Source organism: Aquarana catesbeiana, linkage group LG05, assembly GCF_042186555.1.
Source record: "Aquarana catesbeiana isolate 2022-GZ linkage group LG05, ASM4218655v1, whole genome shotgun sequence".
NCBI classification, from domain to species: Eukaryota; Metazoa; Chordata; class Amphibia; order Anura; family Ranidae; genus Aquarana; species Aquarana catesbeiana.
The window spans coordinates 650,576,755-650,602,693 of NC_133328.1; the positions used below are offsets into that span (position 1 = coordinate 650,576,755).

Sequence of the window (25,939 nt, forward strand, 5' to 3'; positions counted from 1 at the left end):
TTACACTGTTATACAAGCTGTACACTCACTACTTTACATTGTAGACAAGTGTCATTTCTTCAGTGTTGTCACATGAAAAGATTGAATAAAATATTTACAAATATGTGACTGTGGGGTGTACTCACTTTTGTGACTTACTGTAAGTCACAACTGTCACCAGATGAGGTCAGATAGTATTATAAGTAACAATTATTCCTAAGAGTAGAACATCAACTACTACTACACAAGACAACAATACAATGCAGCAGTGCAAAGTATTTCATTCAGAGTGGAGTAATGTGAAGTAATTCATTCACAATGTACAGAGTGGAGCAGTGTGGAGTAATTAATTCACAATGTACAGAGTGGAGCAGTGTGGAGTAAATCGTTCACAATATACAGAGTGGAGCAATGTGGAGTACTTTATTCACAATGTACAGAGTGGAGCCGTGTGAAGTAATTATTTCACAATGTACAGAAATGAAGCAGTGTGGAGTCATTCATTCACAATGTAAAGAGTGGAGCAGTGTGGAGTAATTAATTCACAATGTACAGAGTGGAGCAGTGTGGAGCCATTCATTCTCATTGTACAGAGTGGAGCAGTGTGGAGTAATTCATTCACAAAGTACAGAGTGGAGCAGTGTGGAGTAATTAATTCACAATGTACAGAGTGGAGCAGTGTGGAGTAATTAATTCACAATGTACAGAGTGGAGCAGTGTAGAGTAATTCATTCACAATATACAGAGTAGAGCAGTGTGGAGTAATTCATTCACAATGTACAGAGTGGAGCAGTGTGGAGTAATTCATTCACAATATACAGAGTGTAGCAGTGTGGAGTAATTCATTCACAATGTACAGAGTGGAGCAGTGTGGAGTCATTCATTCACAATGTACAGAGTGGAGCAGTGTAGAGTAATTCATTCACAATATACAGAGTAGAGCAGTGTGGAGTAATTCATTCACAATGTACAGAGTGGAGCAATATGGAGTAATTAATTCACAATGTACAGAGTGGAGCAGTGTGGAGTAATTCATTCACAATATACAGAGTGGAGCAATATGGAGTAATTAATTCACAATATACAGAGTGTAGCAGTGTGGAGTAATTCATTCACAATGTACAGATTGGAGCAGTGTGGAGTAATTCATTCACAATGTACAGAGTGGAGCAGTGTGGAGTAATTCGTTCACAATGTACAGAGTGGAGCAGTGTGGAGTAATTCGTTCACAATGTACAGAGTGGAGCAGTGTGGAGTAATTCGTTCACAATGTACAGAGTGGAGCAGTGTGGAGTAATTCGTTCACAATGTACAGATTGGAGCAGTGTGGAGTAATTCATTCACAATGTACAGAGTGGAGCAGTGTGGAGTAATTCATTCACAATGTACAGAGTGGAGCAGTGTGGAGTAATTCATTCACAATGTACAGATTAGAGAAGTGTGGAGTAATTCATTCACAATGTACAGATTGGAGCAGTGTGGAGTAATTCGTTCACAATGTACAGAGTGGAGCAGTGTGGAGTAATTCGTTCACAATGTACAGATTGGAGCAGTGTGGAGTAATTCATTCACAATGTACAGAGTGGAGCAGTGTGGAGTAATTCATTCACAATGTACAGATTAGAGAAGTGTGGAGTAATTCATTCACAATGTACAGATTGGAGCAGTGTGGAGTAATTCATTCACAATGTACAGAGTGGAGCAGTGTGGAGTAATTCATTCACAATGTACAGAGTGGAGCAGTGTGGAGTAATTCATTCACAATGTACAGAGTGGAGCATTGTGGAGTAATTCATTCACAATGTACAGAGTGGGGCAGTGTGGAGTAATTCATTCACAATGTACAGATTGGAGAAGTGTGGAGTAATTCATTCACAATGTACAGAGTGGAGCAGTGTGGAGTAATTCATTCACAATGTACAGAGTGGAGCAGTGTGGAGTAATTCGTTCACAATGTACAGAGTGGAGCAGTGTGGAGTAATTCATTCACAATGTACAGAGTGGAGCAGTGTGGAGTAATTCATTCACAATGTACAGATTGGAGCAGTGTGGAGTAATTCATTCACAATGTACAGAGTGGAGCAGTGTGGAGTAATTCATTCACAATGTACAGAGTGGAGCAGTGTGGAGTGTGTAATACATGATGTACTGGGTGGAGCAATATGAAAATGAGGTGTGGCACACAGAGGAGCGAGGTGTTTGAACTCCACCCCTCCATATCTCCACCCTGGTATATAACCTACTAATCGTCAGGCTTGTCAGACACTTACTGCATTTTTTACAACCTTGCAGTCCGGTTTGCTCCAGTCATGTTTGTGGCATGACGTCTGTTTCATCAGAAACTCCACATTGATGAATATCCCGGCAGAATATAACTGCAAGAAGATGAAGACAGGGAAAGGGCGGGGTTACATTCGCTCTAATGCTCCACCCATAATGCATCCCCGTGAGAAAATAATCAGCATTTGTGGGGAGGAGTTTTCACTTTTTAAGGTACAAAGAGCTATACTTCTTACCTGTGAGAGTTTGCTTGACCATTGCTGACCTGGATTTTACTACTCTTGTCTGCTGCTTGCCTCGACCCTTGCCTGGACTTGACTACTCTTTGTTTGCTCTCCTACCTAGACCTGTCTTCTCTCCTGAGTGCTTCCTAGTGTACAGTCTCTACACCGTATCTGTCCCTGTTCTTGCTATTCCCTTTGTTGGGTGACCTTCAGGCCCATAACCTGGTGACAGTTACAGTAAAGCAGACTGAGACCCCTACTCTCTTGATTGCTGCCTGAACCCCTATTTAGACCTGTTCAATCTCTCGATTTCCTGCCTGCCTCGACCCAGACCTGGACCTGACTGCTCTCCAGTCTGCTTCCTAGTGTACAGTCTCCACACCATATCTGTCCTTGCTCCTGCTATCCCCTTCGTGGGGTGACCTTGAGGCCCATAACTTGGTGACAGTTACAGCAAAGCAGACTGTGAACACTACTCTCTTCATTGCTGTCTGAACTCCTACCTAGACCTGACTACTCCGTTGATTGCAGGGCCGGACTGGCCTACCAGGATACCGGGATATTTCCCGGTAGGCTGGCTGCATTTATTACTGCTGAGGCCGCATTTGCCTCGGAGCTTGGCTGGCTGCCTGTGTCAGCAATATGAGGAGCAGCGGCGGCCGCCGCACTATGCAATGCCTGTGTCACTGTCTCCTCATCCGATCCGGCGCCGCCCACACTCAACTAAAGTGTAATATGCCTCTGTGTGTGAGGGGAGGAGCAGGAGAACACCGTGCTGCTTCATTTTCATGACTTGTCCCGTGTGGCACCAGCACCGCCCACTAATCTGAGGAGAATAGAAGTGGCCGGCCGTGCAGCACAACAATTAAGGTACAAAATATTCTCTCTCTCTCTCTTTCTCTCTCTCTCTCTGTCTCTCTCTCTCTCTGTCTCTCTCTCTCTCTCTCTCTCTCTCTCATCAAACGCAGCCACTGTACCCATCGATTACAGCCACTGTGCCCATTTAACACAGCCACTGTGCCATCAAGCCACTGTGCCATCAAGCCCAGCCACTGTACCCATAAATTGCCACCACTGTGCCCATTAAACACAGCCACTGTGCCATCAAGCCCAGCCACTGTACCCATAAATTGCCACCACTGTGCCCATTAAACACTGCCACTGTGCCCATTTTATGTGCTCATAAATTCCCGCCACTGTGCCCATCAAACACAGCCACCGTGCCATCAAACGCAGCCACTGTACCCATCAATTGCCACCACTGTGCCCATTAAACGCAGCCACTGTGCCCATAATTTCCCACCACTGTGCCCATCAAACGCAGCCACTGTACCCATAAATTGCCACCACTGTGCCCATTAAACGCAGCCACTGTGCCATCAAGCCCAGCCACTGTACCCATAAATTGCCACCACTGTGCCCATTAAACACAGCCACTGTGCCCATAAATTTCTGCCACTGTGCCCATCAAACACAGCCACTGTGCCATCAAACGCAGCCACTGTACCCATCAATTGCAGCCACTGTGCCCATTAAACACAACCACTGTGCCATCAAGCGCCACCACTGTGCCCATCAAGCGCCACCACTGTGCCCATTAAACGCTGCCACTGTGCCCATCAAACGCAGCCACTGTGCCCATCAAACGCAGCCACTGTGCCCATCAAACGCAGCCACTATGCCATCAAACGCAGCCACTGTAACCATCAATTGCCGCCAGTTTGCCCCATCAATTGCCGCCAGTTTGCCCCATCAATTCCTGCCAGTGTCCCCCGGCCCGGCACTTACCTGTCTCAGGTCAGCGCGTTGCTCCACGCTCCCTCCGATCACAGCGCCTGTCGCTTCAGCCAATCAGGTGACAGGTAACCAGACCCAGTGCACCTGATTGGCTGAGAGGCGGGTCAGTGTTAGGGAAGCGATTTATTTGATTTCCTAACACAGCACTGTGTAAGCAGCAAACGCACAGCAGTGTATATATTTATATATAAAGCCCTATGTGCTTTTATATGTGTCTTATCTATATATAATGTACTCTTTAAATGTGCTTTAAAATGCATGGTTTTCCATTTTATGAACAAGAAAATAATGACGTTATGCTGTTGGGCTGGTATAATAATGCTATGGGGCTGGTATGACATTTTTTCCAGGGCTGGTTTTCATACCCAGTCCAGCCCTGGTTGATTGCTGCCTTTACCCATACCTTGACTTGGCTACGCTATGGATTGCTGCCTGCTTTGTCCCCTGCCTCAATCTGACTACTTTGATGTCTGCCTCGTAGTGTACAGTTTCCACACCCTAGCCATTCCAGTTCCTGCTATCTCTTTTGAGGAGTGATCCTGGGGGCCACAACTTGGTGACAGTTACAGCAAAGTAAACTGAGACCACTAGGATCTCTGACCCATCTCTGCCTCCAGAAGCCTTATTGAAGACCAACTGTCACCTAGATCCCACACCTCGGGTGATCCTGTGTCACCTGCCATGGGGCCCCCCTAACTAAGCTGTAAGACATTAAATATATTTGGTTTTGATGCACATGGAATGTATATAGCTGATTTCAACTGAAAGTTGAATTGGGTTTTAAAAATATAAAATCTTCCACAGAAGTGCGGAGTGTTTTCTGCAGGGGTCCTATGGACAATGTGAATCAGAGCTGCAACATTTCTCGGCTACAAATAATATTTATAATATCATTTTTTATAGCGGGCATCAGAGCCAATTACATGATCAATATTGGAATTCCAATGATCAGCATTGTCTATAAATATTGGTCCTTTAGGACTCTGACTACAGTTATGTTGGGGTCCTCCAGCCCTCAGCCCAGAATGATCTGAATATTAATGCTCTGAGCTCCCCCGGCACTCACCTCCTCAACTGCCTTCACTATGGATGCCATCCTGTAAGCATTCGGTAGATCCCTCTGATGTAACCGCTCCATCACCAGCCGGATAGTCTTGTTCTGGATCTCAGTCAGTTCCCCTGCCGGGACATCTGCCTGGACTCTCAGAACCAGCAGAGCACTGATCAGTCCCCATCCTGCGACCAGTTTCATGGTGGTCCTTTTTGGAGTGGAGCTCAAACGGTCACCTGATAATGAAAGTCAAAATATCACATTGGACACAGATGGAACTGCACAGGAATAGGAGGACAACAGGTGGAAACAAAGGACTCTGATCTAAGAGTGTTTTATACTATCCAGCAAATACTGAAACTCTGCTGATTTAGCACCCTGCTTTAGCCTGGAGAAACTTCATTTTTGGTTCTGCAATGCTCAGCTGAGCAGCAGTCTATTATCTAGGTCTGGTCAGGTTTCCCTAAGCCTGGTGGTTGAATGCTCCTGCCTGCCTCTGGAAGAAGCCTCCATAAATAAAGTAGGAGGGTCAATCACTGAGTTATGAATATTTATCTGACCAAAGCCAATCCCTGGGAGGGGGCATCCAGAAGGTGGCTGGGGAGAACACAAATGCTTGAGAGGGATGTTCAGAACTCTCTCTTGCCTGGGAGGCAGTTTTTAGGTTTTCTTTTGTGAGAGACAAGGGGGAGCCTGCAGGGGGTGTGTCTGGGAACATCATTCCTGCATCACACAAGCCAGGGATCCCAGGTCATCAGGTCACAGACAGAAGAGAGTGTTGAGTGATGTAGCACTCACCTGTTCCTCAATCCAGCACTGTCTCTACAGTGTGCGGTGGCTGACACTCCCAGGTTTCTTTCAGAGTGCCTGTGCCAATCAGAAGACAGCAATATGATTGTCACCATTTTAAAATGACAAAGCGATGCGTGGCTCATTTGAGCAAGGCTTCGCTATGCTAAAGCTAGACACCCTGTTCCTCAGCCTTCCAGTGACTCCTGCACCCCTGAGCCCTCCTTTGCTTTCTGCACCCCTGTGCCTCCATTGACTCATGCTCTATTGTGACCGCATATCTCCAGTAACCCTCGTATTCCAGTGTCTCCAGTGACCTCAGTACTCCTGTTTGTCCCCGTCCCTCCTGTGCCTCCATTGACTCATGCTATATTGTGACCGCATATCTCCAGTAACCCTCGTATTCCTGTGTTTCCAGTGACCTCAGTGCTCCTCTGTCTCCATTGACCCTTACTGTCTCTAGTGAATGCATGTCTCTAGTGACTTTAACAATCATGTGCCACCATTAATCCCCAGTGTCTCCAGTGACCTCAGCACTCCTGTCTGACCCCGTCCCTCCTGTGCCTCCATTGACCCACAGTGTCTGTAGTGACCCTAGCGCTCCTGTGCCTTCATTGACCCGCAGTGTCTCCAGTGACCCTAGTGCTCCTGTGCCTCCATTGACCCCCAATGTCTCCAGTGACCCCAGCACTCCTGTGCCTTCATTGACCCGTAGTGTCTCCAGTGACCCTAGTGCTCATGTGCCTCCATTGACCCCCAGTGTCTCCAGTGACTCCAGCACTCATGTGACTCCATTGACCCCCAGTGTCTCCAGTGACCCCAGCGCTCCTGTGCCTTCATTGACCCCCAGTGTCTCCAGTGACTCCAGCACTCATGTGACTCCATTGACCCCCAGTGTCTCCAGTGACCCCAGCGCTCCTGTGCCTCCATTGACCCCCAGTGTCTCCAGTGACCTCAGCACTCCTGTCTTTCCAGTGACCTCTTTTTGCAGTGATCCCAGCGCTCCTGTGCCCCCATTGACCCACAGTGTCTCCAGCAACCCTAGCGCTCCTGTGCCCCCATTGACCCCTAGTGTCTCCAGTGACCCCAGCACTCCTGTGCCTCCATTTACCCCCAGTGTCTCCAGCGACCCCAGCGCTCTTGTGCCCCCATTGACCCACAGTGTCTCCAGTGACCCCAGCGCTCCTGTGCCTCCATTTACCCCCAGTGTCTCCAGCAACCCCAGCGCTCTTGTGCCCCCATTGACCCACAGTGTCTCCAGTGACCCCAGCGCTCCTGTGCCTCCATTTACCCCCAGTGTCTCCAGTGACCCCAGCGCTCTTGTGCCCCCATCGACCCCCAGTGTCTCCAGTGACCCCAGCACTCCTGTGCCTCCATTGACCCCCAGTTTCTCCAGTGACCCCAGTGCTCCTGTGCTCCCATTGACCCCCAGTGTCTCCAGTGACCTCAGCACTCCTGTCTTTCCAGTGACCTCTTGTCTCCAGTGACCCCAGCGCTTCTGTGCCTCCATTGATCCCCAGTGTCTCCAGTGACCTCAGCACTCCTGTCTTTCCAGTGACCTCTTGTCTCCAGTGAACCCAGTGCTCCTGTGCCCCCATTGACCCACAGTGTCTCCAGCAACCCTAGGGCTCCTGTGCCCCCATTTACCCCTAGTGTCTCTAGTGACCCCAGCGCTCCTGTGCCCCCATTTACCCACAGTGTCTCCAGCAACCCTAGTGCTCCTGTGCCTCCATTGACCCCCAGTGTCTCCAGTGACCCCAGTGCTCCTTTGCTCCCATTGACCCCCAGTGTCTCCAGTGACCTCGGCACACCTGTCTTTCCAGTGACCTCTTGTCTCCAGTGACCCCAGCGCTCCTGTGCCTCCATTGATCCCCAGTGTCTCCAGTGACCTCAGCACTCCTGTCTTTCCAGTGACCTCTTTTCTCCAGTGACCCCAGCGCTCCTGTGCCCCCATTGACCCACAGTGTCTCCAGCAACCCTAGCGCTCCTGTGCCCCTATTGACCCCTAGTGTCTCCAGTGACCCCAGTGCTCCTGTGCCTCCATTTACCCCCAGTGTCTCCAGCGACCCCAGCACTCTTATGCCCCCATTGACCCACAGTGTCTCCAGTAACCCCAGTGCTCCTGTGCTTCCATTGATCCCCGGTATCTCCAGTGACCTCAGCACTCTTGTCTTTCCAGTGACCTCTTGTCTCCAGTGACCCCAGCGCTCCTGTGCCCCCATTTACCCACAGTGTCTCCAGCAACCCTAGCGCTCCTGTGCCCCTATTGACCCCTAGTGTCTCCAGTGACCCCAGTGCTCCTGTGCCTCCATTTACCCCCAGTGTCTCCAGCGACCCCAGCGCTCCTGTGCCTCCATTGACCCCCAGTGTCTCCAGTAACCCCAGTGCTCCTGTGCTTCCATTGATCCCCAGTATCTCCAGTGACCTCAGCACTCTTGTCTTTCCAGTGACCTCTTGTCTCCAGTGACCCCAGCGCTCCTGTGCCCCCATTTACCCACAGTGTCTCCAGCAACCCTAGCGCTCCTGTGCCCCCATTGACCCCTAGTATCTCCAGTGAACCCAGTGCCCCTGTGCCTCCATTTACCCCCAGTGTCTCCAGCCTCCATTTACCCACAGTGTCTCCAGCAACCCTAGCGCTCCTGTGCCCCCATTGACCCCTAGTATCTCCAGTGAACCCAGTGCCCCTGTGCCTCCATTTACCCCCAGTGTCTCCAGCGACCCCAGCGCTCTTGTGCCCCCATTGACCCACAGTGTCTCCAGTGACCCCAGTGCTCCTGTGCCTCCATTGACCCACAGTGTCTCCAGTGACCCCAGTGCTCCCATTGACCCCCAGTGTCTCCAGTGACCTCAGCACTTCTGTCTTTCCAGTGACCTCTTGTCTCCAGTGACCCCAGCGCTCCTGTGCCTCCATTGATCCCCAGTGTCTCCAGTGACCTCAGCACTCCTGTCTTTCCAGTGACCTCTTGTCTCCAGTGATCCCAGCGCTCCTGTGCCCCCATTGACCCACAGTGTCTCCAGCAACCCTAGCGCTCCTGTGCCCCCATTTACCCCTAGTTTCTGCAGTGACCCCAGCGCTCTTGTGCCCCCATTGACCCACAGTGTCTCCAGTGACCCCAACGCTCCTGTGCCTCCATTGATACCCAGTGTCTCCAGTGACCTCGGCACTCCTGTCTTTCCAGTGACCTCTTGTCTCAAGTGACCCCAGCACTCCTGTGCCTCCATTGACCCCCAGTGTCTCCAGCGACCCCAAGACTCCTGTGCCCCCATTGACCCACAGTTTCTCCAGCGACCCTAGCACTCCTGTGCCCCTATTGACCCCCAGTGTCTCCAGTGACCCCAGCACTCCTGTGCCTCCATTGACCCCCAGTGTCTCCAGTGACCCCAGCACTCATGTGCCTCCATTAACCCCTAGTGTCTCCAGTGACCCCAGCGTTCCTGTGCCCCCATTGACACACAGTGTCTCCAGCGACCCCAGTGCTCCTGTGCCTCCATTGATCCCCAGTGTCTCCAGTGACCTCAGCACTCCTGTCTTTCCTGGGACCTCTTGTCTCAAGTGACCCCAGCGCTCCTGTGCCTCCATTGACCCCCAGTGTCTCCAGCGACCCCAGGACTCCTGTGTCCCCATTGACCCACAGTGTCTCCAGCGACTCTAGCGCTCCTATGCCCCTATTGACTCCCAGTGTCCACAGCGACCCCAGTGCTCCTGTGCCCCCATTGACCCACAGTGTCTCCAGTGACCCTAGCGCTCCTGTGCCCTCATTGACCCACAGTGTCTCCAGCGACCCCAGTGCTCCTGTGCCTCCATTGACCCCCAGTGTCTCCAGCGACCCCAGTGCTCTTGTGTCTCCATTGATACACAGTGTCTCCAGTGACCTCAGCACTTCTGTCTTTCCAATGACCTCTTGTCTCCAGTGACCCCAGCGCTCCTGTGACCCTATTGACCAACAGTGTCTCCAGTGACCATAGTGATCCTGTGCCCCCATTAACCCCTAGTGTCTCCAGTGTCCCTAGAACCCCTGTGCCTCCATTGACCCCCAGTGTCTACAGCGACTCCAGCACTCCTGTGCCTCCATTGACCCACAGTGTCTCCAGCGACCCCAGCGCTCCTGTGCCCCCATTGACCCCCAGTGTCTCCAGCGACCCCAGCGCTCTTGTGCACATTGATGCAGTGTGCAGCTTATGGTCTGAGCACTGACAGGCTGACCCCCCCAGCCCTTCAACCTCTGCAGCAATGCTGGCAGCACTCATACATCTATTTCCCAAAGACAACCTCTGGATATGACGCTGAGCACGTGCACCCAACTTCTTTGGTGGACCATGGCGAGGCCTGTTCTGAGTGGCCACCGTGCTGCAGCTCAGTTTCAGGGTCTTGGCAATCTTCTTATAGCCTAGGACATCTTTATGTAGAGCAACAATTCTTTTTTCAGGTCCTCAGTTCTTTGCCATGAGGTGCCATGTTGAACTTCCAGTGACCAGTATGAGAGAGTGAGAGCGATAACACCAAATTTAACACACCTGCTCCCCATTCACACCTGAGACCTTGTAACACTAACGAGTCACACGAGACCGGGGAGGGAAAATGGCTAATTGGGACCAATTTGGAGATTTTCACTTAGGGGTGTACTGACTTTTGTTGCCAGCGGTTTAGACATTAATGGCTGTGTGTTGAGTTATTTTGAGGGGACAGTAAATTTACACTGTTATACAAGCTGTACACTCACTACTTTACATTGTAGACAAGTGTCATTTCTTCAGTGTTGTCACATGAAAAGATAGAAGAAAAGATTTACAAAAATGTGACTGAGGGGTGTACTAACTTTTGTGAGATACTGTATATATGCTGTATATATATATATATATATATATATATATATATATATATATATATATATATATATATATGGTAGCTATTCAAACTCCTCCGTAAATTCAGAAAAAGGCAGGAGACGTATACAGAACAGAAAAACTTCCTTCACAATAGAGAATTATTTGTGTGCTTTTTGCCAGCCCAAGACACGGGACCTTCCCATGAGAAGTCCTCTCCTCCCTCCGGTGACCTCTCTACCCCGGAGCAGATGAAGTGGAAACAATCCCAATGCTGGGAGTGTGAGGAAACCATGGGCTGTTTACAGGAAGAGGTTCCATCCTGCCAGACGGAACGCCGACTCTTCTGTTTCCTGATGGCTCCATCAACACTGACCAGCAGATCATATGAGCCGTACGTGTATGGATACATTGTATATAACTAGGAGATCAGCTATGTGTATGGATACATTGTATATAACTAGGAGATCAGCTATGTGTATGGATACATTGTATATAACTAGGAGATCAGCTATGTGTATGGATACATTGTATATAATTAGGAGATCAGCTATGTGTATGGATACATTGTATATAACTAGGAGATCAGCTATGTGTATGGATACATTGTATATAACTAGGAGATCAGCTATGTGTATGGATACATTGTATATAACTAGGAGATCAGCTATGTGTATGGATACATTGTATATAACTAGGAGATCAGCTATGTGTATGGATACATTGTATATAACTAGGAGATCAGCTATGTGTGTGGATACATTGTATTATTACTACATAGTCATAGGCAGGATGATGTCATGTGATCCCTACAAGCCAATGTAGTGAAAGCTGGCAGTTGGATAAGGTCATGTAGTGAACACTGGAAGTCTTCTACAATGTATCACATGGTCATAGAGAGCCAATGAGGTGGCAAGTCAGACTGATGATGTCAGGAGAACATTCTGAGACATTGCAGCAATTATAGGTAATGTGATATTGTCATGTGATCACTAGCAGCCAATCCAGGGAAAGGTATCCGTATTCTCTACCAGGGCACACCTTGAACTTTCTTCCACTGTACCTCCTTCCCCATACATACACCACCGTATATATGTAAGGGGCAGGATAATTAATTTGTATATATTTCCTCTCTTTGTTTTTATGATCAGGACTAATAACACATAAAAACAATGTTTCCTGTTCTTTGTTATGTAAACATGAGAAATATAAATATTTTGAATTCTTATATCCAGCCAGCAGGTTACAATCTTAGATTTGAGCTCCTCTTGCAAAAATCATTTGTTTACAGAGCTCAGTAGCTTACACTGAGATTTACACTACAGAGCCATGATTCCACCCTTTCCAGATCAGTGACCCTCTCTCCCTACCACATTCTCTTTTAGACACATAGCTCCTTTTGAGGGTTCAGTCAGACAAAGTAAGCCTTTAAAGCTGGGGGCTGTGGGTGTTCTGAATTGTTAAAGCCCATTTGTGTGCCCCGTGTTCCACCAACAGTCATTCCTCAGTTTTCCTGATTGGGTGAAGATGGACATCATGCAGCCTGGAAGACTGAGGACATCTTGTGGTGAAGAAGAGGCACTGTGGGGGGCAGCTCTGAATTAGGCTTCAGCTAAACCATAGTTCTCTGTGAATCCTTTATCGTGTATGAAATGTTTATTTGTAAAACAAATGTTGTATATATAAAAACACAGATTGTATATACCCATTTATACATTTATATACCTTAAAAAAACATTGAGGATAAGTCATGCAGTTTTGTGATGGACTTAGAAATGTCTAGATATGGAATGCAGAGTGAAGGTTCTCGGCTCCCTTAGTAAATCCGCCTCCATGCATCCTTCCTTAACTTTTATAGTAATTCTTCACTAATCTGTATCATTCCGGGTTATAGTTTGTATTGTTCGTGTCTCTCAGGGGAGCTGTGACATTTCTATATTGCACACAATATCAGCTCCAGCCTCCTTGTATTCAGTGGAGGTCCCCTTTATAGGAGAATATCGGGGTGTGCTGGACTCACATTCTGTATATCTATCGTGTTATACAAGTTAGACTTTCACTTTCATTTCCTGAGACACATATAGGATTGTATGATTTTATTTTTTTTTTTAATTATTATTGGTTGAACTAGACGGACTTGTGTCCTTTTTCAACCTGACTAACTATGTAACTATATATGAGTCCACAATGCATTATATACAGTATAACCCACAGTATATAGAATATATACTACATACGTGTGTCTGGTGGGGGGTCTGTATATAGAATATAGAATACATACGTGTGTCTGGTCTGTGCGCTCCGGTTGGGTTGCAGGGGGTCCGTCGGATCTCTGGAGGGTTCTTGGAATGACAGCGGAGGAGAAAAACAGGGAAGAGGAGGAGAGGCAGAGGAAGTGCGGGGCCGGCCCAGAGAGGGAAGGGGGGACAGTTAACCCCCCAGAACCAGCTCAGGATTTGGCCTCCAGCAGAGGAGTGGGGGCATCCGAGGGGTGGGGGGGATCTAAGAGGGAGGGGGACTTGTGGGCAGATTTGAATTCTGAAAGCTTTTATAGAAACTGATGGAATTTCCCAGAGTGATACAATGCACCGAGAAATGATTTCACAACTACAAACCACAACAAGCAAAGCTACATCCTATCCTTCCCTTGGACCCAAACCCCTCACCCCTCCATCCCTCACCCCTTCATCCCTCCATCCCTCACCCCTCCATCCCTCCATCCCTCACCCCTCCATCCCTCCATCCCTCACCCCTTCATCCCTCACCCCCTCCATCCCTCACCCCTCAACCCCTCCATCCCTCACCTCTCCATCCCTCACCCCTCACCCTCACCCCTCCATCCCTCACCCCTCCATCCCTCACCCCTCCATCCCTCACCCCTCAACCCCTCCATCCCTCACCCCTCCATCCCTCACCCCTCACCCCTCCACCTCTCCATCCCTCACCCCTCCATCCCTTAACCCTCCATCCCTCACCCCTCAACCCCTTCATCCCTCATCCCTCCATCCCTCACTTCTCCATCTCTCACCCCTCACCCCCTTCCTCCACCCCTCACCTCTCACCCCTCCCTCCCTCCACCCCTCCACTCCTCCATCCCTCACCCCTCATCCTTCCACCCCCCCCCACCTCTCACCCCTCCATCTCCCCACCTCTCACCCCTCCACCCTTCCATCCCTGTGGAGGAGGAGCCAACTGTACAGGGACAATGATACCCCCATAGATTGGAGGAGGAGCCAACTGTACAGGGACAATGGTACTCCCATAGATTGGAGGAGGGGCACACTGTACAGGGACAATGGTACCCCCATAGATTGGAGGAGGAGCACACTGTACAGGGACAATGGTACCCCCATAGATTGGAGGAGGAGCGCACTGTACAGGGACAAGGGTACCCCCATAGATTGGAGGAGGGGCGCACTGTACAGGGACAATGGTAACCCCATAGATTGGAGGAGGGGCGCACTGTACAGGGACAATGATACCCCCATAGATTGGAGGAGGGGCGCACTGTACAGGGACAATGGTACCCCCATAGATTGGAGGAGGGGCACACTGTACAGGGACAATGGTACTCCCATAGATTGGAGGAGGAGCACACTGTACAGGGACAATGGTACCCCCATAGATTGGAGGAGGAGCGCACTGTACAGGGACAATGGTACCCCCATAGATTGGAGGAGGAGCGCACTCTACAGGGACAATGGTACTCCCATAGATTGGAGAAGGGAAAACTTTGTACAGGAGAAGGATGCTGGGTTCTATTTGGTTCTTACAGACAACACAGACAATTATCTTTTAGACTTTGATACATTCATAGAACATTTTTATAGTATATATAATAAGTTACAGATAATAAAGTGTACATTATATCTTGCTGTATATTGATACCAAAGACTCCACCAAATAATATTGAGAATGATATATACGACCTCTATGATATATACGGGCATAAAGGAGCACTCTGCTCTACACACGTTCCACTCTCTATTCTCTAATGGCGGGGCATTAATAAATGGGAGATGTGTTTGTGCTCAGCCCCATGGGCAAGCGCTCGTTTACCCGAGCAGAGTCAGCAAAGTGATGCTATCTTCTCAGGGTGATGTTACATTCTCAGGATGATGTCATGCCTCAGGGTGATGTCACATTCTCAGGATGATGTCATGTCTCAGGGTGATGTCATGTTCTCAGGATGCTGTCATGTTCTTGGGAGGATGTCATGCTCTCAGGATGGTGTCATATTCTCAGGATGGTGTCATGTTCTCAGGATGGTGTCATGTTCTCAGGAGGATGTCATGTTCTCAGGAGGATGTCATGTTCTCAGGATGGTGTCATGTTCTCAGGATGGTGTCATGTTCTCAGGATGGTGTCATGTTCTCAGGATGGTGTCATGTTCTCAGGAGGATGTCATGTTCTCAGGAGGATGTCATGTTCTCAGGGTGGTGTCATTTTCTCAAGATAGTGTCATGTTCTCAGGAGGATGTCATGTTCTCAGGAGGATGTCATGTTCTCAGGATGGTGTCATGTTCTCAGGAGGATGTCATGTTCTCAGGATGGTGTCATGTTCTCAGGAGGGTGTCATGTTCTCAGGAGGGTGTCATGTTCTCAGGAGGATGTCATTTTCTCAGGAGGATGTCATTTTCTCAGGATGGTGTCATGTTCTCAGGATGGTGTCATGTTCTCATGATGGTGTTATGTTCTCAGGAGGATGTCATGTTCTCGGGATGCTGTGATGTTCTCGGGATGCTGTCATGTTCTCGGGATGCTGTCATGTTCTCGGGAGGATGTCATGTTCTCAGGATGGTGTCATGTTCTCAAGAGGATGTCATGTTCTCGGGAGGATGTCATGTTCTCAGGGTGGTGTCATGTTCTCAGGGTGGTGTCATGTTCTCAGGATGGTGTCATGTTCTCAGGAGGATGTCATGTTCTCAGGAGGATGTCATGTTCTCAGGACGGTGTAATGTTCTCAGGAGGATGTCATGTTCTCAAGATGGTGTCATGTTCTCGGGAGGATGTCATTTTCTCAGGATGGTGTCATGTTCTCAGGATGGTGTCATGTTCTCAAGATGGTGTCATGTTCTCAGGATGGTGTCATGTTCTCAGGAGGATGTCATGTTCTCAGGGTGATGTCATGTTCTCAGGATGGTGTCATGTTCTCAGGAGGATGTCATGTTCTCAGGATGGTATCATGTTCTCAGTATGGTGTCATGTTCTCAGGAGGATGTCATGTTCTCAGTATGGTGTCATGTTCTCAGGATGGTGTCATGTTCCCAGGATGGTGTCATGTTCTCAGGATGGTGTCATATTCTCAGGAGGATGTCATCATGTTCTCAGGAGGATGTCATCATGTTCTCAGGAGGATGTCATATTCTTAGGAGGATGTCATGTTCTCAGGATGGTGTCATGTTCTCGGGAGGATGTCATGTTCTCAGGATGGTGTCATGTTCTCAGGATGATGTCATGTTCTCAGGATGATGTCATGTTCTCATGGTGGTGTCATTTTCTCAGAAGGATATCATGTCTCAGGGAAAATCCATGATCTTATGGTGTTGTGATGTTCTCAGGGTGACGTCATGATCTCAGGGCAATGCCATGATTTGCTATCAGGAATAAAATATGGGCGCTGCTATTGCCTACTCTTATTTTAAAGGTACAGATATAGGTGGTCACTCTCATGCTTGTTTCACTACTTGGGGGGGGGGGGGGTACTTCGGGGGGAACCGGAGAATCTTCTGGAAGTCCAGTCCTGGGTTCTTCCTTGATATTGTCCTACTGGAAGCCATGTGGACCAACTGTAAATTGCCATCTTTATTACCAACAATGACATCCTGAGGGTTAAGAATGACGAACACAGCTCCTGTTTATATTACATCCTCACATGTGCCTGACAGTTTTATCCATAGAGACTTATCATAGAGGATTGATGTTGAAATTTTCTTCTCTTTTTGAATTTTCTCTGGGGTTTTGTGATGTTGGTCTGTTTATATAAAATAGTTCATAGTAGAGTTCCTTTTTAAGGGCCCTCATATAAAATCACATGATGTCTTCTATGCCATAGCAACTCCATGGACAGTGGCCACTTCTCTGGTCATTTACAAAGGGGCTCCGTATGTATGAAATGGTCCTTTATTCTTATTCTCTCATAATCCAGTCATGGCTTCTCATTTACAAGAGGGGACCTGGAGATTGTATGGGGGTAAACGGGCAGAGGGAAGGGGAGGGAGAAGGAGGAGGAGAGGGAGGATGGGGGAGAGTAAAAGGAAGGAAGGAAGTAGAGCAGGGGATGGGAGGAAGGGATAGTGCATGGAGAGATGAGGAATGGTTAGAGAAGGGGGAGGAAGACAGGGTAGAGTGGGGGGGGGGGGGGGTGGAGTAGGGGTTAGAAAGTGTGCAGGGGGTAGAGAAAATAGAGAGGAACGGAAAGGAAGGTGTAGAGTGGTAAGAGGGTGGGTTGGGTTTCAGAGAGGATAAGGTAGAACGGGGCAAGGGGGTAGAGAGGGGGTAGAGTGGGGGGGGCAGTGGGATAAGGTGGTAGAGCAAGGAGAGAGGGGAACATGTAGAGAGGCAAGAGGATGACAGGGTAGAGTGAGGGGGAGAGCGGAGAGGGGGTAGAGGTGGGAAGAGGAGGGGTAGAGTCGTGGGGGGAGGGAGAAGAGGTGGGGTAGAGTGACAGAGGTAGAACAGAGAGGGAAGAAAAAGGGGAAGACAGCAGGGGGGTAGAGTAGGAAGGAAGAAGGGAGTAGAGTGGGAGGGAGAAGGGGGAGGAGTGATGAGGGAAGGGGTAGAGTGGAAGAGGGATGGGATAGAGTGGGAAGGAGAAGGGGGTAGAGTGGAGGGAGAACGGGGTTGAAGTGGGAGGGAGAAGGGGGTAGAGTGATGGGGGAAGGTGTGAAGTGGAAGGGGGATGGGGTAGAGTGGGAAGGAGAAGAGGGGAGATTGGGAAGGAGAAGAAGGTAAAGTGGGAAGGAGAAGGGGGTAGAGTGGGGGGGGGGAGAAAGGGGTAGAGTGGGGGGGGGTAGAGTGGGGGGAGAGGGGGGTAGAAATAGAAGGGAGAAGAGGTAGACGTGGGAGGGAGAAGGGGGTCGAGTAGTGGGGGAGGGGTAGAGTGGGAGGGGGATAGTGTAGTGTGGGAAGGAGAAGGGGGTAGAGTGGCGGGGGGAATGGGGTAGAAGTGGGAGAAAGAACGGGGTAGAAATAGGATGGAGAAGGGGTAAAGGTGGGAGGGAGAAGGGGAAAGAGTGATGGGGGAAGGGGTAGGGTGGAAGGGGGGTGGGGCAGAGTGGGAAGGAGAAGGGGGTAGAGTGGGGGGAGAATGGGGTAGTGTGAGGGGGAGATAATTGGGTAGAGTGGGAGGGAGAAGGGGGAAGAGTGTGGGGGGGATAGGATTAAAAGGGAGAAGGGGGTAGAGGTGGGAGAGAAAAGGGGGTAGAGTGGAGGCAGAAGGGAGTAGAGTTGGAGGGAGGGGATAGAGGTGGGGGGAGAGTAGAATAGGAGTGGGAGGGAGAAGGGGATAGGAGTGGGAGGGGGATGGGGATAGGAGTGGGAGGGGGATGGGGATAGGAGTGGGGTGGGGTAGGGAGGGGAGAGAAGGGAGTAGAGGCCCAAGGGTAGAGCGAGGTGGTGGGGGGGGGGGGAGAGAAAGAGAGAGCTGTTATCTCTGCAGAAACACAGGTGTACAAAGCAAAATTGTCTAACACTTTATGCCCCAACCCCCTTCTGCTCTGTTCCAATGACAGTTTCCTATCTACAATATAGAATAGAATATAGAATACAATATAATATATAAATTATATCTCAGGATGGTGACAACTCACCGATATCTCAGGAAGGTGACGCTGCCAACTCTGTAGACTGGCTTCTTTACATTGTTGCAGTTTTCTCTCCTCGTATTAATAATCTTTTCCTTGGGTGGTCAATGAGACAGAGAGATAATAGAATACAATGTAACACAACATAGTATATAATATATATAGAATAAAAGAATATATTATAATGTAATACAATACAAAGACAGAATAAAAGCCGGTCGGCGGATTGCTCTCATAGTATTGATCAGCTTTTTTTTATAAGGATCATTAATAATCTGGTGATAGTCCCGCAGCTCTTTGTATCGGATTTATTCATCAATGTATCCAGCTGGCTGCATCAAATTCCACAATAAAAGCTCCCTCCAGTGTGGATATAAAGTAACATCATTTGATACATAGTTGTTACATTTATTCACTTTGGTGATGATGACTATTTCGTTGACAATAGAATTTCGTGTTTGAATCTGTGAATTTCTATGTATAATGAAGATTTGGGAGGATTGGTGGGAAATACTACAAGGGGAGGACTAGTGTAGAGCAGCATGTGGGAGATCTTGTGCCATTCCCAGCTACACCAACTCCAGAGCTGGAAGACGGCTTCATATTTATTCCATTGAATGGTCATATAATAGGCATCTTTACAGGAAGTAACACAACAATGAAAGGCGGTCATACCTGAGCGGCCCGGCTCGGGGGAACGCACTGGATGTACCTGGAGCGAGCTTTCTGCTCCCCAAAATCAAACTTGAAGCATCCGACACAATTGTACGACTTCTGAGGATAAAATACAAGCAGTTACGATGAAGCGTCCATATCTTATTTACAGACCGACTTTAATACTTTTGTTTAGGGTCCAGTGAGATCTTCTGCCATCTGTCTGCTCAGGAAATGTAGGTGAGCACCAAAGACTTCAAAGGATCCAAAGTGTTCATTTCATCATGAAATCTAAATTGTATTTATTTCAAGCATCAGCAAGCCCCAGCATGCATGCCCAGGTAGGTACACAATGCCGGTTGCACTGGTGGCCGTTGCCATTGGATGTAACTGATAGCTCACTAGGCTCAGCTACTCTGGCCCACCCACCTCCCTGGTGTCACTGAAAGGCCATCAGTGGCTGAGGACATCAGTGTTTGGAAGAAACCCAACCATACACATACAGTGGTACCCTATGATCCTAAAGGCAAAGGGTCTGGGACTGATCTGAGGTGTGAAGTGCATGCATTGCAACTAGTCTGAGGTCTGAAGTGCATGTATTGGGCTGATCGGAGGTCTGAAGTTCGTGCATTGCAACTAGTCGGAGGTATGAAGTGCATGCATTTGCTTGATCTGAGGTCTGAAGTTCATGCATTGGGCTGATCTGAGGTCACCGACCGCACTGTGACTGTGACCTCATCTCTCCTCCTGCTGGGCCCACACCCCATCACCAACCACACTGTGACCTCATCTCTCCTCCTGCTGGGCCCACACCCCATCACTGACTGCACTGTGATCTCATCTCTCCTCCCGCTGGGCCCACACCCCATCACTGACCGCACTGTCACCCCATCTCTCCTCCTGCTGGGCCCACACCCCATCACTGACCGCACTGTGACCTCATCTCCCCTCCTGCTGGGCCCACACCCCAACAATGACCGCACTGTGACCTCATCTCTCCTCCTGCTGGGCCCACACCCCATCACTGACCGCACTGTGACCCCATCTCTCCTCCTGCTGGGCCCACACCCCATCACTGACCGCACTGTGACCCCATCTCCCCTCCTGCTGGGCCCACACCCCATCACTGACCGCACTGTGACCCCATCTCTCCTCCTGCTGGGCCCACAACCCATCACTGACCGCACTGTGACCCCATCTCTCCTCCTGCTGGGCCCACACCCCATCACTGACCGCACTGTGACCTCATCTCCCCTCCTGCTGGGCCCACACCCCATCACTGACCGCACTGTGACCCCATCTCTCCTCCTGCTGGGCCCACACCCCATCACTGACCGCACTGTGACCCCATCTCTCCTCCTGCTGGGCCCACACCCCATCACTGACCGCACTGTGACCTCATCTCCCCTCCTGCTGGGCCCACACCCCAACACTGACCGCACTGTGACCTCATCTCTCCTCCTGCTGGGCCCACACCTCATCACCGACCGCACTGTGACCTCATCTCTCCTCCTGCTGGGCCCACACCCCATCACTGACCGCACTGTTATCTCATCTCTCCTCCCGCTGGGCCCACACCCCAACACTGACCGCACTGTGACCCAATCTCTCCTCCTGCTGGGCCCACACCCCAACACTGACCGCACTGTGACCCCATCTCTCCTCCCGCTGGGCCCACACCCCATCACTGACCGCACTGTGACCCAATCTCTCCTCCTGCTGGGCCCACACCCCATCACTGACCGCACTGTGACCTCATCTCCCCTCCTGCTGGGCCCACAACCCATCACCGACCGCACTGTGACCCCATCTCCCCTCCTGCTGGGCCCACACCCCATCACTGACCGCACTGTGACCCCATCTCCCCTCCTGCTGGGCCCACACCCCATCACTGACCGCACTGTGACCCCATCTCTCCTCCTGCTGGGCCCACACCCCATCACTGACCGCACTGTGACCCCATCTCTCCTCCTGCTGGGCCCACACCCCATCACTGACCGCACTGTGACCTCATCTCTCCTCCCGCTGGGCCCACACCCCATCACTGACTGCACTGTGACCTCATCTCCCCTTCTGCTGGGCCCACACCCCATCACTGACCGCACTGTGACCCCATCTCTCCTCCTGCTGGGCCCACACCCCATCACTGACCGCACTGTGACCCCATCTCTCCTCCTGCTGGGCCCACACCCCATCACTGACCGCACTGTGACCTCATCTCCCCTCCTGCTGGGCCCACACCCCATCACTGACCGCACTGTGACCCCATCTCTCCTCCTGCTGGGCCCACACCCCATCACTGACCGCACTGTGACCTCATCTCTCCTCCCACTGGGCCGGTTGTGTTTAAATTTTCATATTTTAAAATAAGTAAATTCATTAAAAGACTTCTCCGCCCCTCACCCCGTCTCTGGTGGGTTTGCATTCCGGGTCCATCCATTGCTCCTTAAGGCATTTCGTTTGTTTCAGGACGATCTCCAAATTCACAAACAGCCCGTCATCCAATTCCTGAAAATACATGATACATGAGTGCGGATACATGAAGAGGAGAGTGTAGGTGAAGAGGAGAGTGTAGATACGTGAAGAGGAGAGTGTAAATACATGAAGAGGAGAGTGTAGATACATGAAGAGGAGAGTGCAGATACATGAAGAGGAGAGTGTAGATACATGAAGAGGAGAGTGCGGATACATGAAGAGGAGAGTGTAGATACATGAAGAGGAGAGTGTAGATACATGAAGAGGAGAGTGTAGATACATGAAGAGGAGAGTGTAGATACATGAAGAGGAGAGTGTAGATACATGAAGAGGAGAGTGCGGATACATGAAGAGGAGAGTGTAGATACATGAAGAGGAGAGTGTAGATACATGAAGAGGAGAGTGCGGATACATGAAGAGGAGAGTGCGGATACATGAAGAGGAGAGTGCAGATACATGAAGAGGAGAGTGCGGATACATGAAGAGGAGAGTGTAGATACATGAAGAGGAGAGTGCGGATACATGAAGAGGAGAGTGTAGATACATGAAGAGGAGAGTGTAGATACACGAAGAGGAGAGTGCGGATACATGAAGAGGAGAGTGTAGATACATGAAGAGGAGAGTGTAGATACATGAAGAGGAGAGTGCGGATACATGAAGAGGAGAGTGTAGATACATGAAGAGGAGAGTGCGGATACATGAAGAGGAGAGTGTAGATACATGAAGAGGAGAGTGTAGATACATGAAGAGGAGAGTGCGGATACATGAAGAGGAGAGTGTAGATACATGAAGAGGAGAGTGTAGATACATGAAGAGGAGAGTGCGGATACATGAAGAGGAGAGTGTAGATACATGAAGAGGAGAGTGTAGATACACGAAGAGGAGAGTGCGGATACATGAAGAGGAGAGTGTAGATACATGAAGAGGAGAGTGCGGATACATGAAGAGGAGAGTGTAGATACATGAAGAGGAGAGTGTAGATACATGAAGAGGAGAGTGCAGATACATGAAGAGGAGAGTGTAGATACATGAAGAGGAGAGTGCGGATACATGAAGAGGAGAGTGTAGATACATGAAGAGGAGAGTGCAGATACGTGAAGAGGAGAGTGTAGATACATGAAGAGGAGAGTGTAGATACATGAAGAGGAGAGTGTAGATACATGAAGAGGAGAGTGTAGATACATGAAGAGGAGAGTGCAGATACATGAAGAGGAGAGTGTAGATACATGAAGAGGAGAGTGCGGATACGTGAAGAGGAGAGTGCAGATACGTGAAGAGGAGAGTATAGATACATGAAGAGGAGAGTGTAGATACGTGAAGAGGAGAGTGTAGATACATGAAGAGGAGAGTGTAGATACATGAAGAGGAGAGTGTAGATACATGAAGAGGAGACTGTAGATACGTGAAGAGGAGAGTGTAGATACATGAAGAGGAGAGTGCAGATACATGAAGAGGAGAGTGTAGATACATGAAGAGGAGAGTGCAGATACATGAAGAGGAGAGTGTAGATACATGAAGAGGAGAGTGCAGATACATGAAGAGGAGAGTGTAGATACATGAAGAGGTGAGTGCAGATACATGAAGAGGAGAGTGCAGATACATGAAGAGGAGAGTGTAGATACATAAAGAGAGGAGAGTGCAGATACATGAAGAGGAGAGTGCAGATACATGAAGAGGAGAGTGCAGATACGTGAAGAGGAGAGTGCAGATACATGAAGAGGAGAGTGTAGATACATAAAGAGAGGAGAGTGTAGATACGTGAAGAGGAGAGTGCAGATACATGAAGAGGAGAGTGTAGATACATGAAGAGGTGAGTGCAGATACATGAAGAGGAGAGTGCAGATACATGAAGAGGAGAGTGCAGATACGTGAAGAGGAGAGTGCAGATACATGAAGAGGAGAGTGTAGATACATGAAGAGGAGAGTGCAGATACATGAAGAGGAGAGTGCAGATACATGAAGAGGAGAGTGTAGATACATGAAGAGGAGAGTGTAGATACATGAAGAGGAGAGTGCAGATACATGAAGAGGAGAGTGCAGATACATGAAGAGGAGAGTGCAGATACGTGAAGAGGAGAGTGCAGATACATGAAGAGGAGAGTGTAGATACATGAAGAGGAGAGTGCAGATACATGAAGAGGAGAGTGCAGATACATGAAGAGGAGAGTGCAGATACATGAAGAGGAGAGTGTAGATACATGAAGAGGAGAGTGCGGATACATGAAGAGGAGAGTGCAGATACGTGAAGAGCAGAGTGCAGATACATGAAGAGGAGAGTGCAGATACATGAAGAGGAGAGTGTAGATACATGAAGAGGAGAGTGTAGATACATGAAGAGGAGAGTGCGGATACATGAAGAGGAGAGTGTAGATACATGAAGAGGAGAGTGTAGATACATGAAGAGGAGAGTGTAGATACATGAAGAGGAGAGTGCAGATACATGAAGAGGAGAGTGTAGGTGAAGAGGAGAGTGTAGATACGTGAAGAGGAGAGTGTAAATACGTGAAGAGGAGAGTGTAGATACATGAAGAGGAGAGTGTAGATACATGAAGAGGAGAGTGTAGATACATGAAGAGGAGAGTGCAGATACATGAAGAGGAGAGTGTAGATACGTGAAGAGGAGAGTGCGGATACATGAAGAGGAGAGTGCAGATACATGAAGAGGAGAGTGTAGATACATGAAGAGGAGAGTGTAGATACATGAAGAGGAGAGTGTAGATACATGAAGAGGAGAGTGTAGATACATGAAGAGGAGAGTGTGGATACATGAAGAGGAGAGTGTAGATACATGAAGAGGAGAGTGTAGATACATGAAGAGGAGAGTGTAGATACATGAAGAGGAGAGTGTAGATACATGAAGAGGAGAGTGTGGATACATGAAGAGGAGAGTGCAGATACGTGAAGAGGAGAGTGCAGATACATGAAGAGGAGAGTGTAGATACATGAAGAGGAGAGTGCGGATACATGAAGAGGAGAGTGCAGATACGTGAAGAGGAGAGTGTAGATACATGAAGAGGAGAGTGTAGATACATGAAGAGGAGAGTGTAGATACATGAAGAGGAGAGTGCAGATACATGAAGAGGAGAGTGTAGATACATGAAGAGGAGAGTGCAGATACGTGAAGAGGAGAGTGCAGATACATGAAGAGGAGAGTGTAGATACATGAAGAGGAGAGTGCAGATACGTGAAGAGGAGAGTGTAGATACATGAAGAGGAGAGTGTAGATACATGAAGAGGAGAGTGCGGATACATGAAGAGGAGAGTGTAGATACATGAAGAGGAGAGTGTAGATACATGAAGAGGAGAGTGTAGATACATGAAGAGGAGAGTGTAGATACATGAAGAGGAGAGTGCGGATACATGAAGAGGAGAGTGTAGATACATGAAGAGGAGAGTGTAGATACATGAAGAGGAGAGTGTAGATACATGAAGAGGAGAGTGCGGATACATGAAGAGGAGAGTGTAGATACATGAAGAGGAGAGTGTAGATACACGAAGAGGAGAGTGCGGATACATGAAGAGGAGAGTGTAGATACATGAAGAGGAGAGTGCAGATACATGAAGAGGAGAGTGCAGATACATGAAGAGGAGAGTGTAGATACATGAAGAGGAGAGTGCGGATACATGAAGAGGAGAGTGTAGATACATGAAGAGGAGAGTGTAGATACATGAAGAGGAGAGTGTAGATACATGAAGAGGAGAGTGCGGATACATGAAGAGGAGAGTGTAGATACATGAAGAGGAGAGTGTAGATACATGAAGAGGAGAGTGTAGATACATGAAGAGGAGAGTGTAGATACATGAAGAGGAGAGTGTAGATACATGAAGAGGAGAGTGCGGATACATGAAGAGGAGAGTGTAGATACATGAAGAGGAGAGTGTAGATACATGAAGAGGAGAGTGCGGATACATGAAGAGGAGAGTGCGGATACATGAAGAGGAGAGTGCAGATACATGAAGAGGAGAGTGCGGATACATGAAGAGGAGAGTGTAGATACATGAAGAGGAGAGTGCGGATACATGAAGAGGAGAGTGTAGATACATGAAGAGGAGAGTGTAGA

General features: G+C 48.9%; 3 protein-coding genes across 5 annotated transcripts in view; 1 reads left to right on the forward strand and 2 right to left on the reverse strand.

Annotated features, from left to right (window-relative positions):
- The window catches only part of LOC141145687 (retinoic acid receptor responder protein 2-like), a 30,955-nt gene extending 17,578 nt beyond the window's left edge, over window positions 1–13,377 (reverse strand). For 2 of the 3 annotated variants that reach the window (XM_073632548.1, XM_073632546.1), the window contains exons 1-3: window positions 13,226–13,377; window positions 5,347–5,567; window positions 2,250–2,354 (exon numbers count right to left, since the gene is read on the reverse strand). In XM_073632548.1, coding sequence (XP_073488649.1) covers window positions 2,250–2,354; window positions 5,347–5,532 — 291 coding nt within the window. In that variant the 5' untranslated portion in view covers window positions 5,533–5,567; window positions 13,226–13,377. Of the gene's footprint in view, window positions 1–2,249; window positions 2,355–5,346; window positions 5,568–6,129; window positions 6,199–13,225 lie in introns of all 3 variants that reach the window. The other variant, XM_073632547.1, reaches the window with a different exon arrangement.
- Window positions 11,212–25,939, forward strand: part of LOC141145686 (retinoic acid receptor responder protein 2-like) — a 93,074-nt gene continuing 78,346 nt past the window's right edge. The window contains exon 1 of the mRNA XM_073632543.1: window positions 11,212–11,338. Coding sequence (XP_073488644.1) covers window positions 11,332–11,338 — 7 coding nt within the window. The 5' untranslated portion in view covers window positions 11,212–11,331. The remainder of the gene's footprint in view (window positions 11,339–25,939) is intronic.
- LOC141146200 (retinoic acid receptor responder protein 2-like) overlaps window positions 17,093–25,939 on the reverse strand; it is a 48,346-nt gene continuing 39,499 nt past the window's right edge. Inside the window, exons 2-5 of the mRNA XM_073632930.1 lie at window positions 21,807–21,911; window positions 19,425–19,523; window positions 18,756–18,844; window positions 17,093–17,120 (exon numbers count right to left, since the gene is read on the reverse strand). Coding sequence (XP_073489031.1) covers window positions 17,093–17,120; window positions 18,756–18,844; window positions 19,425–19,523; window positions 21,807–21,911 — 321 coding nt within the window. The remainder of the gene's footprint in view (window positions 17,121–18,755; window positions 18,845–19,424; window positions 19,524–21,806; window positions 21,912–25,939) is intronic.